General features: G+C 67.2%; 1 protein-coding gene and 1 long non-coding RNA gene across 2 annotated transcripts; one reads left to right on the top strand and one right to left on the bottom strand.

Moving 5' to 3' along the window:
* Positions 1-2,577: 2,577 nt before the first annotated feature.
* Positions 2,578-12,148, bottom strand: CTSD (cathepsin D). The gene is made up of 9 exons (XM_059151475.1): positions 11,988-12,148; positions 9,932-10,091; positions 7,900-8,023; positions 7,386-7,504; positions 6,000-6,226; positions 4,247-4,369; positions 3,736-3,880; positions 3,533-3,631; positions 2,578-3,454 (listed from the first exon to the last, which is right to left on the bottom strand). The coding sequence occupies exons 1-9, from the start codon at positions 12,053-12,055 to the stop codon at positions 3,287-3,289; spliced, it is 1,233 nt and encodes a 410-aa protein (XP_059007458.1). The 5' UTR covers positions 12,056-12,148; the 3' UTR covers positions 2,578-3,286.
* LOC131817814 (uncharacterized) lies at positions 8,500-9,987 on the top strand. The gene is made up of 3 exons (XR_009348590.1): positions 8,500-8,583; positions 9,559-9,700; positions 9,899-9,987. It is a non-coding gene; the product is annotated as an uncharacterized LOC131817814 (long non-coding RNA).
* Positions 12,149-16,879: the final 4,731 nt, after the last annotated feature.

Here is a 16,879-nt window from a genome sequence, read left to right as displayed (position 1 = left end):
AAGGGAAAAGGAAGCCCTAACCCTCTCCGCCTCTCCCGAAGCCCCTCCCCTCCCCGTGCGAGTGCCCTCTTCACCAACCCACCAGCCTCCACAGACCCCAGACCCTCCAAAGCCCCCCAGAAGCTGTGCCTGTGTGTGGTAGCCCTACACTTCCGCCCCCCCCACCCCAGCTTCCCCCAAGCCCCTGTCCCCTCAGAGGCCCTGGCTGCTCCCTGACCAGCCGACTTGCCTCTCCCGTCTCCAGGAGCCTCTCCTCCGAGCCCGAGTCTTCTCAGGGGCAGTGCTCGCCCGCCTCTGCCTGGGGCCTCTGCCGAGCCCTGCTCTCCCCAAACCTCTCTCTGAGTCTGAGGCCTTCTGGGAACCCCCTCGCTGGACAGGCCCCAGCTCCTCCCCGAGCCCTCCCCTGCCAGCCCCGCCCCCGGCCACCCTGGTCCAGCCTCCTCCGTGGCTGTCCGGAACCCCAGGGACCTCCAGGAGGTTGATGAAAGCCCTGGTGAGCGGGAGAGGCCCCAAGAACCAGCGCCGCACCCCCACCCCGGCCACGCCCTCGGCAGGGCCCGGCCCGGTCCAAGAGCCCACAGGCATGGGGAGGGTGGGGACGGTGGTGGGGACGAGGAGTCGGTGCTCCCTCATGCCGCACCCGCTGCCCCCTTCCCAAGGGCACACGTGGCCTGCACCCCAGGCCTCAGCCGAGGCAGACATGCGGAGCCACAGCTCGCCCAGCTCACCCGCGGCCCCACCTGCCACAGGCTCGGCCCGGGGGCGGCTGCGGCGGCCAGCGCGGCTGGTGGGCACAGGAGCCCGCTAGTCCCCAGACAGCAGGGGAGGGCTGCCTGCCCCAGGTCCCAGGGCGGGCTCGGGGCCCTCTGCTCCACACAGCCTTGAGGCTGCCTCTCAGGGCCCCAGGACCCAGAGCGGCAGGAGCGAGGGGAGGGAGCCATAGCCCCCGCTGGCCGCCACCCGGTGGGTGAGGGAAGGCGCTCTCCTCGGGCCGGGCGTCCTCCGGGCAAGGGTAGAGGCAGGAAATGTGCCCCGGAGCCTGCTGGACTGGCGCAGAGCACGGCCGGCCAGCCGGGACTGGGGCCAGGTGTTGGGCTGGCGGGGGGGCGGCCTATCGTCACCCAGCTTCTAGGGTCAGACCAGAGGCTTGGGGTTGGGTCACAGAGCTGGATGTGAGCCGGGAGTCGGACACTAGGGTCCAGAGGACCCAGCCAGCAGCACAGGGCAGTCGTCCTGGTCCTGGGCTCGAGCGTCGGCACCGGATCCGTGGCCGGATGGGGGCTGGAGGCTCAGCCTGGGCACAGGGCCACCCTGCTGTGCTCGCCCCCATGTTCCAGAGAGGGGGTGGAGGTGGCCCCGAGCTGAGGGTCACAATGGCAGGGCCAGCAGCGTGGGAGCCGCCCTCCAAGGCCCTGGCAGGCAGAGGCAGGTCCAGGGCAGCCAGCAGGGACTGGAAGTGGGGGCGGGGCAGGGCTGACTCCTTCCTGGCCAGCTCTGACTCTAGGTGTCCTAGGGCACAAAGGCTTGGATGACACCATCTCCCCAGCAGGCCCGCCGGCTCCCTGCTCATGTTTCCGGTGCGGGGAACACAGGGCATGTGTTTGTAAGCCTCCTTGCAAATCTGGTCGAGTGTCTGTTGAAGGAGCCAGCTAGGGCCTGGCTGTGGGGTGCAGTCCCTGCCTCCCTAGGGCCAGGCCAAGGACAGCCACAGCACTGAAGGCTGAGAAGGCCCCAGGACGCGGACATCGGTCATATTTGCCATCTCCCTTACACCTGCGGGGGTGGGGGAGGCTCCAGGCAAGTGTCCAGAGTGGCTGATCGCAGCGGGCATCGTCCCAGTGGCTCAGACACTCCTATTCATCCCTTCAGACCTCCTGCCTGTGCGGCTGCCTCTGGGCTGATGAGCCCAAGCCCCCCTCAGTGAACTCCCAAGAGGCCAGATCTGCGGGGAGGTCAATGCAGCCTGAGGCGATTCCTAACCTGGGACCCCTGAACCCTGAGGCTCGGGCCCCCAGGCCGGCATGCTCCAACATCGACTTGCTTTGCGCAGAGATGGCGTCCAGATGTGGCCAGGAGGCCCAGAGGGAGGCAGGCTGCCCACTCACCATCAGCCCTTCACCAGCTCGCGTCCTGGGCTCTCATGGGCGTCAGGGGGCTGGGGAAGCCCGGGGCCCCGCTGCTGGTGAGATGTCGTCCGGGGAAGCATGGCAGCCACTCACCTGGGCCACTCCCCTTGACCCGTGCCCAGAGCAGGCCCTGGCAACCTCGCCCGGCCCCACCCCAACCCTCCCGCCAAGGCCACATCCTGCGGCTCCAGGCCCCAGCCCTCAGGACGCGCCAGGCCTCCGCTAGCGAGGCTGGGCAGCAAGCTCGAGCCTCCAGGATCCTGTTTCAGGGCAGGGGGTCTGAGGGCTGGGGGCTGGGAGCCGGGGCACCTCCAAAGCTTCCCCCCGCCCCCCGCCTGGCTGTGAGTCAGCCCTCGGGAACCACGGCCTCACACCAGCCACTCCAGCTCCTTCCCACGGCCAGACTCAGAACCGCCCTCCCCCCCCCAACAAAACACGCCAACACAGAAGAGAGAGGCCCAGACGACTGTATTTCCATGTTCACTTTGGCTCCTGGTCACTCAAGAGGGGAAAAGCTCACAGAAGGTGGCACCAGCCCCCCTCCTCTCCTTCTTCCCCAACCGGCACCAGCAAACGCCCTCCTGGATGGGGTCGAGCCCCAGGAGGACCCCAAAGGCATCACAAGGCTGCCTTTTGTCCCTGAGTCTCGACCCTTCCTGCTTGTCCTTAGGCCTCGGCGGGGCCCCTTCCTGATGGGCCACACGGGAAGATGGGCCAGCAGTGCCCCGCTCTGGACCCCAGGCCAGACCCCAGGAGGAGAAGCCCAGAGAACAGCCTGGCCTGGGGTGGGGGCTCAGTCCAGAAGTCCTGCCGGGGCAGCCAGGCCCCCGAGGCACGGGCTGGGGGTGGGTTGGGGGAGGGGGGTCCCGGCTGCAAGACGACGGGCGGCCAAGCCAGGCTGGGGCTTCCCAGTCAGTCACGTGGCTCCAGACTCGGGGTCAGCCTAGCGGCTGCTGCCCCACACCCCGCCCTCTACTAGACAGACAGACACGCCAAGGCCGGGGAAACCACAGAACAAAACGGCAGCCCGACAGCCCGGCGCCTGCAGAGCTGGGCTGTGAGTGTGAGTCTGAGCGTGAGTGTGTGTGGCAGGGGTGGCTGGGAGGGCGGGGGCGGCCAGCCTCCTCCTGCGGACCCCTTACTCCCCAGCGGGCGGGCAGCTAGAGCCTGGTGGCCTCGGCCAGGCCCACGCGGTTCTGGTCCCGGTCGAACACGGTGTAGTAGCGGCCGATGAAGACGTCCCCCAGGATCCAGAGCGGCCCGCCAGGTGGGGGGATGTCCATGCCCATGAAGCCGCTCAAGCAGATGGTCTTCCCGCCCTGCGACACCTGGGCCGGCCACTGTGGTCAGCATCCGGCCCGCAGCCCCAGGGGCCTCCGCCCCGCCCCGCCCCGGCCGCCGCTGACCTTGAGCGTGTAGTCCTCCGATGACAGCTTGTAGGGTTTGCCGCCCAGCTTCAGGGTGACCTCGGGCAGGGTGGACACCTTCTCACAGGGGATCATGTACTGAGGGAGAGAAGACGGAACAGCTCGGGGGGCACCGAAGGGGCGGTGGGGGCATCCCGTCCACGCGGCCCACTCACCCCGTCCACGCGGCCCGGCCCGCTCACCTCGCCCTGGATCAACGGCACGGCCCCGATGGCCTTCTGCAGCTCGCGCACCTCGTCCACGGGGCCCACGATGAGCGAGGTGCCCGTGTCCACGATGGCCTCGCAGCCTCCCTTGCACAAGGTCAGGCTGCTGCCCACGTCCACCCTGCAGGGAAGGGGGCGTGAGCACGCTGGCCTGGGCCTGGGCTCAGGGCGGGCCTTGGGGGACAGTCCTACCTCCACACCGCAGCCCTGCGGGGATCCTGCCTGCCCCCCCTCTGGCTGTGCGCAGCGGCGGCACAGACTCAAGAGGTCAAGAGCGGGTTAACTGCCGGCCTCGAGATCGCAAGCGGAGGGTCAGAGCCCAGGGGCCAGGAGCACAGCTGGGCACCAGGAGGTGGGAACGGACACCCAGGGCCAGGGGCCGGAGGGCTGTAGCTACCCAGAGGTCGGCTGAGTGGGCGGCTGGGCAGGGCCCCGCACGCCAGGCTCCCCGCAGGTCCGAGCTCCGGCCCCCCTGCCCAGCACTCACTGTTCCATGTGGACCTGCCAGTATGCCTTGCGGGTCACGTTGAGGTAGGACAGGGGACCCTTGTAGTACTTGGAGTCTGTGCCGCCCAGCATGAGCTCACCCCCGGGCTGCGCGCCGGGGTCCCTGGGGGAAGAGAGGGTGGGAGTCAGCCACGCTCGCTCCTGGGGCGCGGGCTGCCCACGCCCGCCCTGTGGGTCCAGCCTGACTGCTGACAGGACAGCCACACGCTGGGGCCAAGCCAGGAGGGGTGGGCGGCGCTGCAGAGACGGAAAGACCTGGAGGGAGCACAGGAGGGGGAGGACTCCCTTCTTGAGGGGCAGGGCTCCGACCCCACACCCGGTGAGGCCTGCAGAGGTGCCCAGCCCGCCAGTGAGGAAGGCCGGGGGCAGGCGAGCGGCCAGGGGGAAGTGAATGCTAGGAGCCCAAGGAAGGGGGCCGCAGCTGCCTGAGAAAAACCAACCAGGGAAGGCTTCTGGGGGAGGCACTGGGCAGCACGGGGAGTTGAGCCCGCTCATTCCTGCCCCAGGGCCTTTGTACCTTCTGTTCCCAAGGATGCCCTTGCCCTCACCCAACTGCTCCCGCTCCCCCTCACCTCTCAGCTTCCCCACACACAGCCTGCACTGCTGGCCCTGCTCCCGCCTCCAGACTGCTCCAGATTCTGCGCTGGACTCACCTTCCTCCCGGCCGGGCCCCACTCAGAAACACCAGGCCAAGCCCCGTCCGCCTGCCCTCCCCCAGGCTTCACCCCTGAAATCCCGGCAGGGAAACCCCACGGCTGGCTTCCATCTGCTCCGCACCTGCTGCCCTGCCCTTCCACCCTCACCCAGGAGGCCTGAGCCTGGGCCCGAGGGCTCACGGGAAAGACCCCACCCTAGTCAGCGGCCTGGGGTCACCTGGCCTCTGGCAGGGGACTCTGCCTCACGTGGCTGCTGAACTACCCCTGAGGGTGGCCCCCATGCTGACAGCAGGCGCCGGGCAAGAGGGGAGGCTTCCGGGCAGGCACTCGGCCGGAGTGCCTGGGGCTGGACCCCGAGGGTGAGGAGGGGGCGTGCGGGCAGTGGCCACCAGCCGTCGGGGGTCACCTACATCCGTCCTTGGCACACCCTCATCGGGACCTGTGGCACTGCCCCGACGGAGACGGGGGCCCCTTCTCGAGGGCGCAGCACACAGATCACCCACCCTTCCGTGCAGGGCCAAGGCCACTGGGACACTCGGCATAGCTGCCAAGGGGTGGCTGGTGGGGGCCGCTCCCCACCGTCAACCCTACGCCGTGGTTCCCTCTAGCAGCATCTGGCACTGAGGGTCCCACCGGGGTCACCTCCTCTGGGAAGCCCCTCACCTCTGGAGGTCTGGCCACAGTTTGGAGCTTGTGGCTCTGTTCCCTCTGGGCCGTCAGTGACTCTGGGGCCACATCGCCCACCATCAGACCCAGGGAAGCCCGGGCTGATTGACCATGAGCCCTGACCAAGATCTGGCTCTGCGGGATGGGGGCCCACTGAGGGAGATCCTGGGCCCACAGCCCGAGCTGCTGACGGGAAGCCCCGGCCCCACAGCCTGCCCAGAGGGCTCCCCACTCGTCTGTAAAGGAGTGACCAGTCCCCTTCCCGATCAGAGGCTGCAGGTCAGGAGCCGCAGCCCGGTGCCGAGAGGGGAGGTGGGCAGCCCAAGCCCCCAGTGTTGAGCCCCGCAGAGCTGGGAGGAGGGGTGAGGCCTGAGCCCCTCCCACCCGGGGGCCGAGCCCCTCCCACGCCACCTGTTCAGGTAGAAAGAGAAGATGTTCTTCTCCACCAGCTTCTGCTGCATCAGGTTATCAAAGACGGGAAGCACGTTGTTGACCGAGATGCGGGGGTAGGCCATGCCCAGGATGCCGTCGAACTTGGCCGCGATGAAGGTGATGCCCGGCTGCTTGGTGGCTTCCCCGAACGTCTGCCTCTCCACCTTGACGCCAGCCAGGCTCGACAGACCTGACTTACAGGGCACCTGTGGGCCGAGTGGGATGGTCAGCGGGCCATGGGAACCTCGGAACCCAAGCCCCAGGCCCCGCGTGTGCGTGCACCCAAGCCCCAGTCATCACCCGCGACCTCGCACAAAACCCAGGAGGAAAGGCTGGCGACACCGGGTGGGGACACAGCTGAGTAGAGGGACACAGGGGTCCAAGATCGTCAGGACAGCTGCCATCGGAGTTAACAGATAGGTGGGCCCTGGGCCAGCCCCACCCAGGCCTGCTCCTGACCTTGGGCTACTGGATCCCCATGACCCAACTATGACCCAACTCAGCAGACTCAAGGCCACACCACCCCTCCCCCACCACAGGCCAGGCAGCAGCTGACAAACACTGAGCAGGATGTGGGGAGAAACGGGCTGTTTGGGGCCGACACCCTGACAGCGGGCACAGGGCAGTGTCCTCGCCAACATCCTCTTTTGGGCCACAGAGATCAGGAGGAGACCCCAGCAGGGCAGGTGGGTCCGGGGAGGGGCCGTGCCGCTGCAGGAGGGGCCGTAGCCACCATGCCCCATCGCCTTCCTGCTGGGGCTGGGGTTGGGGTTGGGGCTGGGGGGCCAGAGGCCGCGGGGCAGGGGCTGTGCCATGTTCTGCTTTGCTCCTCTGCCCCCAGGACTCTCAGTCCTGACCCTTCTGGTGGCTGCACACTAAGAGGTCTCACAGAGGCGTGGGCAGGTCCGTCCAGGGCCTGCCTACCTGCTTCACCCCAAAGATTCTCTGCGGCAGGCACGGTGCCCGGAGGGACCGCCAGTGTCCTCTACGGGGACCCCCGGCACATCTCTGCCCTCCCCTCCCAGTGGCCAAGGTATCGGAACAGAAGTCAGTCCCTTGCGACCGGCTCCCCCACCCAGCTGTCGGCCGCGACCCAAGGAGGAGCCTCATTTGAATCGCTTCTGGGTCCTGGTCCCAGACTCGGCCCGCGCGGCTCTCACACCCACGCCCTCGTGGCTCCACTTTCCCTACAGCGCTCAGGCTGTCACGGCGCACGTACCCCAGAAACGCACAGCACCAGGTCCGCTGCCCGAGCCCCGAGCCAACCCCCCCGCCCCCCGCCACGCTCCTGCTCGCGCCTCAGAGGCCCTGCCCTGGGGGGCTGTCACCGCGCCGGGGCCCGGGGCAGCGTCAGCAGGGACTCACCGACACGGTGTCCTGGCTCAGGTACCCGGAGAGGCTGCCGGAGCCGTAGTGGATGTCGAAGCTGGTGCCGTTCTTCACGTAAGTGCTGGACTTGCCGCTGTTGTACTTGTGGTGGATCCCTGCGCGGCCGAGGCCCGTCAGCCGCCGCCCGGCCTGCTGTGGAGCCCCCCACCAGGCCACCCGCCGGTGTCGGCCAGACCCGTGACTCCAGGCTCGGTGTCGGGCGGCAGTGGTCGGGCCTGCCCTGCCCCATCCTCTGCCGCCACGGTCCCAGCCAGGACGCAAAGCTAGGCTGCCGTGAACGGGTTCCCCTGGAAAGTGGGGTGCCCTGGGGCAGGGCGGCGGGGCCAGGCCCACCCGGTGTGGCCGAGACGCGTCCGCGGCCGACAGGGGCCGAGGCAGGGCCACCGAAGGCCCGGGGCCCGGGGTGGGGGGCTTGCTTCTCTGCCAGGTGGCGGCCAGGCCCCGTCCCCCTGCCCGCACCCCCGCTGCACGAGGCGGCGCGGAGACTCACAGCAGGCGATGTCCAGCAGCTTGCAGTGGATCGAGGGGACCCACAGGTTGGAGGAGCCCGTGTCAAAGACGACGGTGAAGCACTGCGGGGGCGTCCCGATGCCGATCTCTCCGTAGTACTGCGCCTGCGCGGGGCGGGGTCCGTCAGGGCCGTGGGCACCGCGCCCCTGGTTAGCCTGCGGCCAGACCTCGCGAGGCCCAGGCCAGAGGACGGACACCCGGGCTCCGCTCCCGCCCCTCCGCGGCCCTTGGTCCTCACACCCCTGGGCACTGTGGATTCCTGCCTGAACACGTGAGGGTGGGGGACGACCACCCCATGTAAAAGGTGAGACCAGCAGTCACAGCGGCTCGGCGGACCCAGGGCCCCGGAGGACCTGCCGAGAAGACACCTCTGCCCCAGGCCCCCAGCAAGGGGCGACTGCCTCCCCACAGCGGGGGGCACATCAGGACTTGCCTCTGGCACCTCACTCCCACCCTGTCCTTGCTCCACCGGACCAAGCTTGGTGGGCTCCTAGGCAGAGGCATGAGGACAACCAAAGGGAGGAGGTACACCCTGGAGGCCAGAGCATTGGCTCAGATCCCTCCCTGCCAAGAGACCCTGCCTTCGCACCCAGGGCCTCAGTTTCTTCATCAGTACACGGGGGAGGAGGCAGCCTGTGGGAAGACCGGGGCCACTGAGCCACAGGTGAGCATGAAGGGGGCATATGCCCCTTGGACCCTCAAAGGGAAACCCGGTCACTGGGGCTCTCCCAGGTCAGAGGACACGGTGGCTTGGAGGAAAACGTGTGCTTGGGGCCCCCTGGGCCCTACCAGCCTGGGCACCCCTTCTCCAGGGACAGAGGCTGGGCCCTGGGTCACTAAGGGATTCCGGCTCCAGTCCCTGCAGGAGCGAGTCTCCTGCTACTTGGCTCCAGGGACAAGCAGCAGCTGCTGCCTCATGACCTGAAATAAGTGTCCAGATTTGGGGGGCTGGGGGATGACTCAGCAAATCTCCGTGTGTGTGTGTGTGTGTGTGTGTCCACACAAGAGCTTGCACTAGGGGATCAGGAACTGGTTGCTCAGGCCCCGAGACAGATGCCCCCCCGCCACCAGCCCAGTCACATGCCTGTGAGGCCACAGCTTCCTGGCACAGCGGGTGCTCCGGCCAGACAGGGCAGAGGGCATGGCCACATGTCCCAACCCCAGGTGGACCAGCGTCCGGATATCAGCGAGGAGCTAGGTCCACCACGCGGGGGCGGGCCACGCAGGAAGACGCCACCTGGGCTGCCCCAGAGGTGCAGGCCGGGTCCCAGGACCTGACCCCGAGCTGGGACCAGGCTGACCCAGCCCTGGCTTGGTTTGGGGCTTACAGCATGTCCCGACTCCAACCTGTCTGCCCCTCGAGGAGCACTGGGTGCGATTAGCACTGGCTGCTGACCAGTGAGGAAGGAGGGGTGGAGGCAGGAGAGGGTCATGGGGAGCGCCAGGCCTTCCAGCAGGACAGGCAGAAACAAAAGAACTCCAGAGCCATTAATTAGGCCTGGACAGGCAGGCCCGGATGACCGGAGCACAAGGACCCGGCAGCCCCTTGGGGCCTGAGTCTGATTTGGGCTCCTCCACACCCAGCTGATGGCCACGGGCCCAGCTCGCTTATCTGCAGCTGTGACCCTGTCCCCCACAGCCACAGGCTGGCCTGAAGAACAAGACAGCTCCCGATGCCCTTGTCAGTGGGATGCAGCGCGAGAGGTCCCGGAGAAGCCAAGGGCACCCCCACCTCCCTGCACGCCCCGCCCCCCAGGGCCAGGACCCTCATGAGGACACAGGTGGGAGTCCCCAAGGGGCGGGGGTAGTGGGAGGAGCACCCAGCAGGGAAGGGCGGGGCTGGGCAGAAGCCCCTTCCCCCACGGAGCAGGTGACTCCTGCAAAACCACAAGGTGCAGAGGAGAGGGCTTCCAGAACACTCACTCAGCGCTTTCCCCGAGAGCCAGCTCCGTCCTAACCCGGGCCTGCTGTCCACCCAGCCCACGCCCCGAGAGGACGAGCCCCATACTCACGTCCATGTAGTTCCTGAGCACCTCCGGAACGGGATCCCCCGCCACACTGGGCACCCCCTGGGAGTATTTTGAAATGGGGCCTCTGGCGATCAGATCCTCCACGGGGCCTCCCAACTCCGACATGGTCCGGCGCACAGAGGTGAACTTGTACAGCGGGATTCTGTCAAGAGGAGCGAAAGGGGCTCATCAGGGCTCGCCTCCTCCTCCCCCCGGACTGCTCCGTACCCTCCCCCATCCCTTGTCCACAGTCGGTGCCTCCTCCGGTCCCTCCCGGGACAGCGGCCCGTGGGGTCCGTTAGGGCATGGGCGCCCATGCGTCACACCTGCCCCATGCCCTCTGAGGGGACCCGTTCACCTGCCCTCCGAATCTGCTGCTCTCCACGCAGCCCCCATGAAGAGGTGGTGCCCACTTCCCTGCCCGGCCGCCAGGGCAGGCTATGCCTGGTCATCAGATGGGACTTCAACACCACCTCCGAGAAGCCCTCCTTGGCCAACCTTCAATGTGACCCTGTTTCCCCCCAGGGCCCTCGCAGTAGTGAATTCATTTCCTGCCGATGCGTCCTCTGTCCCCATCACGGTGCAGACCCCAGGAAGGCAAGGCCTGCCCTGGGGTGGTGGAGGTCTCTGCCTCTGGGTCTGCCTTCCCCTGACATGCCCACGGCTCCCCCAGTGCCAGCCCCTCCCAGCCTTGGCAGTCTGCCTGGGCAGAGAGAGCACGGGGTTGAGGTCAGGTGACCGGTTCTTGTGCATGTGGGTCCCTCTCTGGCCTGGGACCTTGCTCCTGGGTTTCAGCTTGCTCCCAGCTCCGACGGTGCAGGGGACAGGAAAACACCCCCGAGCACACCCCAACCCTTGGACGGCAGGTCTTCCCAGCCCAGGTGATTTGGGAATTCAAGGTCACAGCTGGCCCTTCCTGGCACACCAAGGGCGTGCTTAAGGAAGATGGGCTCTTGCCCAAGACCTAGTAGGCTGTGAGAGTCCACAGTTCTCCCCTGGGGGAAGGGGACACGCCCTCCAGTAACCCAGGAAATAGGTGCCATCAGTCCCACAGGGCCAGGAGGAGGTGTGAGGGGCTCTGGTCTGGCTGCGAGGCCCGCACAGCCGCATCCTCCGCTCCCCACGGCCGTCCATTCCCGGCGGGGAGGCCTGTGGGTGGCACCAGGGTAGGCGCAGCCCTACAGGTGCCTCCCCACAAAGACTCCATTTGGGGCTACGTGCCCCCAAGCCACAGCCCATGGTAAAGCCCACGCAGAGTGGCCTTCTGGCAAGGGTGAGTCCCACTCGGCCCCCAGCCAGCTCCCACAGCTCTGTGACCTCACCCACCTGCCCCCGGGCAAAAGGCCCATGGCAAAGGCACAAGGATGCCTTCCCAGGCACCAGGCCCCATGGGGCAGGGTGGGTGCAGGGAGAGAAGGGGCTGGCCCTCTGTACCCACCCCCCCCATCTGGGAAAGCAGGCTGCCTGGCAAGAGTGGGAGGGTGGGCGGTGGCCGTGCTGGTCCTGGGCCTGGCTCGCCGCATCCAGGCCCGGCGGTGGATGCCCTGGTACCGGGGACAGGGTCCTGGGCCTGAGGAAGGTGTGGTCCTCACGAGGGCAGGGGCCGGTGCGGAAGGCTGCTGCAGCCCGGCCACTCCCCCAGACCCTCCCCTTAGGCTTCCTCCCTTGTGTCTCTGAGACGCCGGGGGGCTCCCCGCGCCACAGGGTCCCCCGCCCCAGAGCCCCCGGCACAGACCGAGGCAACCACGCCCAGTTCACAGCCGGCAAAGGAGGCGGCCAAGCGGGCGCTGGGGCTGTGCGGGCTGCACGCGGGGGTCCCGGCTTCCGCACGCGGCCGCGAGCGCAGGGACCGCGATGCACCTGTCCTGGGTTCGCTCGGTCGGCCCGGGCCCCAGCCGCCCTCGCCCGCGCAGCCGCCGCCCCCCACGGCCGAGCGCAGGGCGGCAGGGCAGGAAGGGGCCCGGGGCCGCGGGGGGGGCCCCGCAGGAGGCGGCGCGGGCGCACGGCCGCATTCCGGAGCCGGGGCGCGCGGAGGGCGCCGGGGCGCGCGGGGCCTCACCGGACGAGCGCGGCGGCGGGCGCAGCGAGCAGCCCGAGGACGAGCAGCAGCAGGCTGGGGGGCTGCATGGTGGCGGCGGCGGGGTCGGAGCCGAGCGCCGGGAGGCCGCGCGCTTATAGCCGGGATGACGGCGCACTCGGCCGAGTCAGCTGACCGCGCTGTTTGCACCCGGCGGGTCACGCGGGCCGCGGCCGGGGCGGGGCCATCCGGGCCGGCCCCCCGCGGGGCCGCGCACGCCGCTCGAGGGCGCGCACGCAGGCCGGCGAGTTCCCGGAGCGCCGCAGCCCGAGGGGCGCGCGGGCGGGGCGGCGGGGGACGCGGGCCGGGGCGGCGGGGGACGCGGGCCGGGGCGGCGGGGGACCGGGCTTGGGACCCTGGGGACCGGCAGCCGGGCAGCCCCCGAGCCCGCGGCTCCGTCGCCGCCCCGAACCCGCGGGCCGTGCGCCGCGCGAGGCCAGGCCGCGCCGCCCTTCCCAGCCCCGCCCCCCTCCACTGCACCTGCTGCGGCGCCGGCCTCCGCCCAGGCCTCCTCGTCCACCTCCGCCAGCCACTCTTCTTCGACCCGGAGTCCAGCAGACCTCATCCTGTCTCCAAGCGTTCCTAGGCGTCCCCTTCCAGCTCCCCAGAGCAGCACCCGCCTGACCCTACCTCGGGTCCTCCGTCCTCTGGGGGCCCACGGTCCCCTCCAGGCCCATCTCCAAGGATGCTGGGCGGCGGGATCACATAAGGAGCCGGGTCTCTCACCTTGAGCGATTGGGGTCGTCTTCACCAGCCTGGGGAGAGTCCCTCCCCAGGGCCCGTGCTCAGCCCTACTGGGGCCGCAGTGACCCTGGGCCCTCCAGGACCTCCCACCTCCCCCAGTCACTAAGGCATGCCAGCTTGCTGTCGGAGGGGAGGGCCCTGTCCACTTCTCCAGGCAGAGGCCGGGCAAGCATGAAAGAGGAAGGGAGTCTGGGCAGGTGACTTTGGAGAGGGTGCATGCTGAGAATGTGCTAGAAAGTGACCCTTGCTGGGAGCAGGCCCCTCTGGGGAGGTGACATTTGAGAAGGTGTGAACAATGAGGACATTTCCTCATGGGACTCGCCTATAGGGCACTTGTTCTCACGCTGCGGGCTGCCCCACTTAAAGGCGGGCAGTGGGTTCTGTGGCCCATGGCAGGACGGACGGGAGTCCCCATCTTTTCTGCGACCACCGAATCAGTCAGGACCCTGACCCCAGCCGTCACCCTCCACCCCGGTCAGCCTGATGGCCACAGATGAAGGACCACGGCCTCGCCCTGCCTCCACACCTGCCTGTTGCCCGTTTGTACTAGATTCACCTGGTTCGGTTCCAGCTATGAGGACTGGGGCCAGGAGGGAAGCTGGCAAACACCCCTGCCTTCAGAATCTGCCCCCAGGTGTGCAGGCCCCGGAGTGGGACCCTGACTCGGGACATTATCACCTCCCTGCTGGTGGGCCGCTGTCTCAGACGGGGCAGCTGGGCTCCGATGGGCTGCACACCACATGCGCTCAAAGGTGGTCCCAGCTGGTGTCCCCCTGGGTCCCCACTGCCCACAAGACTACAGGTGTGATGTTCAGATATAGATGTGAGAAAACAGCCTTGGCGGGGGGCGATCTGCTTCGTCCACAGGGCACTTACAAAGCCAGCCACAGTGTGGACGGTGAGAGGGCCCAGCGGTGTGACATGGCAGCCGGTTGTGTCTGGCTGGGGCAGGTGCCAGCCAGGCGGAGACCCTGGGCTTTCCCTGAGCAGGGAAGGGACCGCTGGCGACCTAAAGCCTGGAGAGACCAAGTGTCCGGCTACTCCACAGAGAGGGAGGACATTGTCTCTGTGCTGTTCCCGTGACCCCCCTGCACCCAGAGCGAGGCCTGGCATGGGGTGGGGGGCGCTCCTGGACAGTGACATGTGGAGAGATACACAGGCCCCCTAGACCCAGTCTTGTGCCCACCAAAATCCGTTGGTCCTGAGTGGTGTTCAGGGTTCCTGGCTGACTTCTGTGCTCCTTCCCTCCAAGACTTTCCACGGTGCCCTGATTCCTCACCTCACCAATACCCAGGAGAGGTTTGGGGCGGAAAAGGAGTGGGAGAGGCCGCCCCTGGGCCCTGCAGCTGCTCCCCAGAAGGCAACTCGGGGCTCCCTCCCTGGGGGGCATATCTGGGCCCTACGGGGCCTCCTCCAGCCAGCTCCAGACAACGCCATGACCCTCCTTCCACAGCTGTTCTGGTCTGGGGCCCGGTGTGCCCCAAATCCCTCTAGCCTCAGGCAAGTGCAAAGGTCCCAAAAGGCCCCTGCCCCTTCTAAATGTGAGGCAAGGCTAGGGAGACGTACTCCCCTGATGGACCAAAGGCAGTGGGCCCGGCACAGAACTACAGGGCTTAAGGGCATTCCAGTGCCCACTGACCAGGTGCCCTAGGGCAAACCTGGGGGGGGGGGTGGGAACAGGACTCCCAAGTCCGTTCAGCAGGTGCAGAGTGTCCTGGAAATCTGAACGCAGTGAGGAGCCCAGAGTATGGCTCTGGTGTCTCGGACTCCTGGTGGGTGGGGGCCAGTGTCTAGAGACTGTCCTGCCCAACCCTGGACTCTCTAGCAGGGAGAGCCAAGGCCCCGATGGGTAGGGTAGGCCTGGGTGAGCCGGAGAATGAGAGTGGGTTAGAAGCCACATCCATCTGACCTCCACTCCCACACCTCACGGGTCAGGCCCCTGGGACCCTGTGCACCCATTTGTCTCTCTCCTGTGCAACCGTCCAGCACCATCGCGTGCCAGGCACTGCTCGGGGCACCAAGGAAATGTCGGGGACAGCTCGGGGGAATTGGGGCACGGGGAGGGCGAGAGGGGCGAGGAGGAACACGTTGCATGAGAGGAGCTCATGTGAGCCGACGAAGCAGGTGATGGGTCAGCAGACTGGGGAAGAGGCAGCTGAGCTCCGGGGAAGGGGTCAGAGGCGGGCCCGCCTGTTGGGGCACTCAGACTTGCAGCCACTGGGAGGCCCCTGGTTTGCCTCTGAGGGGGATGAGCTTAGGGTCCTGAGCGGATGCAGAGGTGGGCCTTGACCAGCATCTCCCTGCCACTGTTCTGAGATTGGGGCGGCTGGTGGGGGAGGGGCGGGAGGGAGGCGGTGCCTGGGTCAAGGCGGTGGGGCAGGAGGCAGGGAGAAGCGGTTCAGGACCCATTTCTGAGGCCAGGCAGTAGGATTCCCCGATGGGCTGGACAGGTGCTGTGTGAGAGAGGGGTCAATGCTGACTTGGGCTCTGGGCAAAATGTCCAGGGGGGTAGCGTGTTCTTGGCAGAGCCAGGAAGGGAGGCGGGAGCAGGGGACCCGGGAGGAGGGCGGGGAGCTCTGTTCTGGATGCGTCCGGTTGAGCTCGTGCCCCTTGGGACGTGCAAGGGGCGCTGTTGACGGGCAGCAGCTGCGGGAGCTGGGGCCTGAGGTTGGAGGCGGCCGGGGCGAGGTGTAGACACAGACGCGGAAGGCCGCCGGGCCGCTCGAGTCTGAGAGGTGAGGGAATCGAGAGGGAGCAGCAAGGAAGACTGAGCCTGAGCAGCCGGGACAGGAGAGACCAGGAGGGGGTGCCTGGCAGCCGGCCGAGAGCCGTCGGAGGGTACTGTGGCCCGCCGTGCCGTGTGCCCCGTCGCGGAGCAGGCGAGGATGGGACCGCACGCTGGCCCTGGATTCAGCAATCTGACCTCGAGGAGAGCAGTGTCAGGCCGGGGTGTAGACCCCGTGATGAAGACAGCGTGGTGTTGACCCAGAGAAGACAGGTAGACGTCCGGGACAGGGGAGAGTCGCACCTGCGGAGAAGGACAGTCTTCTCCACGAACGGACGGGTCGGAGGACGTCGAGCCCATCCTCACACCATACACGGCCGTCCACTCCCGGGGGGTCAGAGACCCGAACGCCAGCGGAGAATCCTCTCGGGGGAAGAAGACGCAGGAGAATGTCTACTTGCTCTTGGAATCATGAATTTAACCAACGAAGATTTGTTTAAGGAGGAAACACAAAAAATGCCAAACCTGCCAAAGACGTCGTCAAGAGAACAAGGCGACCCTCACGTAGAAGAACGCCGCGGTGAGGTACACATCTGGTACAGGACCGGTCTCCACAGTACGTGAGGAACTCTCCAAACACGGTAATAAGAAAACAAACAACCCACTCAAAAATGGGCCAAAGGCCTGAACGGGCACGTGGCCTCAGAAGAATCCAGAGGGTACGTTCGCACACGAGAAGGCGCTCCCGCCATGTAGGAAACGCACCTCAAACTACTCTATGTGCCTCCTAGGAAGGCCACAGTCCGGCCCCGGACAGTACGAAATGCCGGTGAGGACACAGGCAACCGGACACGGCCGTCCACTGCTGCTGGGGACGCGAGATGCTGCAGCGGCTCTGGGAGGCACAGCCCCGAACATCCGCGTCCGCGCGATGGGCCATCATGCTCCATGGCACACACCCAAAGGAGTCGAGGACTGATGTCCACACAGAAACCTGCACGTGGATGTTTCTAGAAGGTGTCGTCGTGATTGCCAGCGCTCGGAGGCAGCCGAGGCCCTTCGGCAAGTGGATGGGTGAACCCTGGTCCGTTCGGCACAGAAAAGGAGTGAGCTAGGAAGCCATGAAACTTCACGGAGGCAACTTACGTGTCTCACCACGTGAAGGAAACCCCACGCTCTGTGATTTGAACGTGGGGACGTCCTGGAAGAGGCAAACTGTGTAGACAGGAGCGAGACCCCTGGTTGCTGGGAGTTTGGAAGGGAACAGGAGGACAGAACCTCGCGGCCGGGAAACTACGCCGTGCGGGACTGGAAGGGCGGACGCGGGACTCCCTACACTTGTCAAAACCCACCCAAGCTGCAACGGGGCGTGAGCCCGGCCGTCAGAGATGGGCCTCGGTGAAGA

The sequence above is a fragment of the Mustela lutreola genome, chromosome 1 (genome assembly GCF_030435805.1).
Source record: "Mustela lutreola isolate mMusLut2 chromosome 1, mMusLut2.pri, whole genome shotgun sequence".
Classification (NCBI taxonomy): domain Eukaryota; kingdom Metazoa; phylum Chordata; class Mammalia; order Carnivora; family Mustelidae; genus Mustela; species Mustela lutreola.
This window is presented reverse-complemented; position numbering and strand designations above follow the sequence as displayed.

Bases quoted from the DNA above. Each gene is read 5' to 3' on its own strand.
- CTSD (XM_059151475.1), bottom strand. From the start codon at position 12,055: ATGCAGCCCCCCAGCCTGCTGCTGCTCGTCCTCGGGCTGCTCGCTGCG. The intron at 8,024-9,931 runs GTGAGTATGGGG...CGCCCCGCGCAG, and splicing joins TGCTCAGGAACTACATGGAC to GCGCAGTACTACGGAGAGAT. The intron at 4,370-5,999 runs GTGGCGTGGGAG...CTCTTCCCCCAG, and splicing joins TTCTCTTTCTACCTGAACAG to GGACCCCGGCGCGCAGCCCG.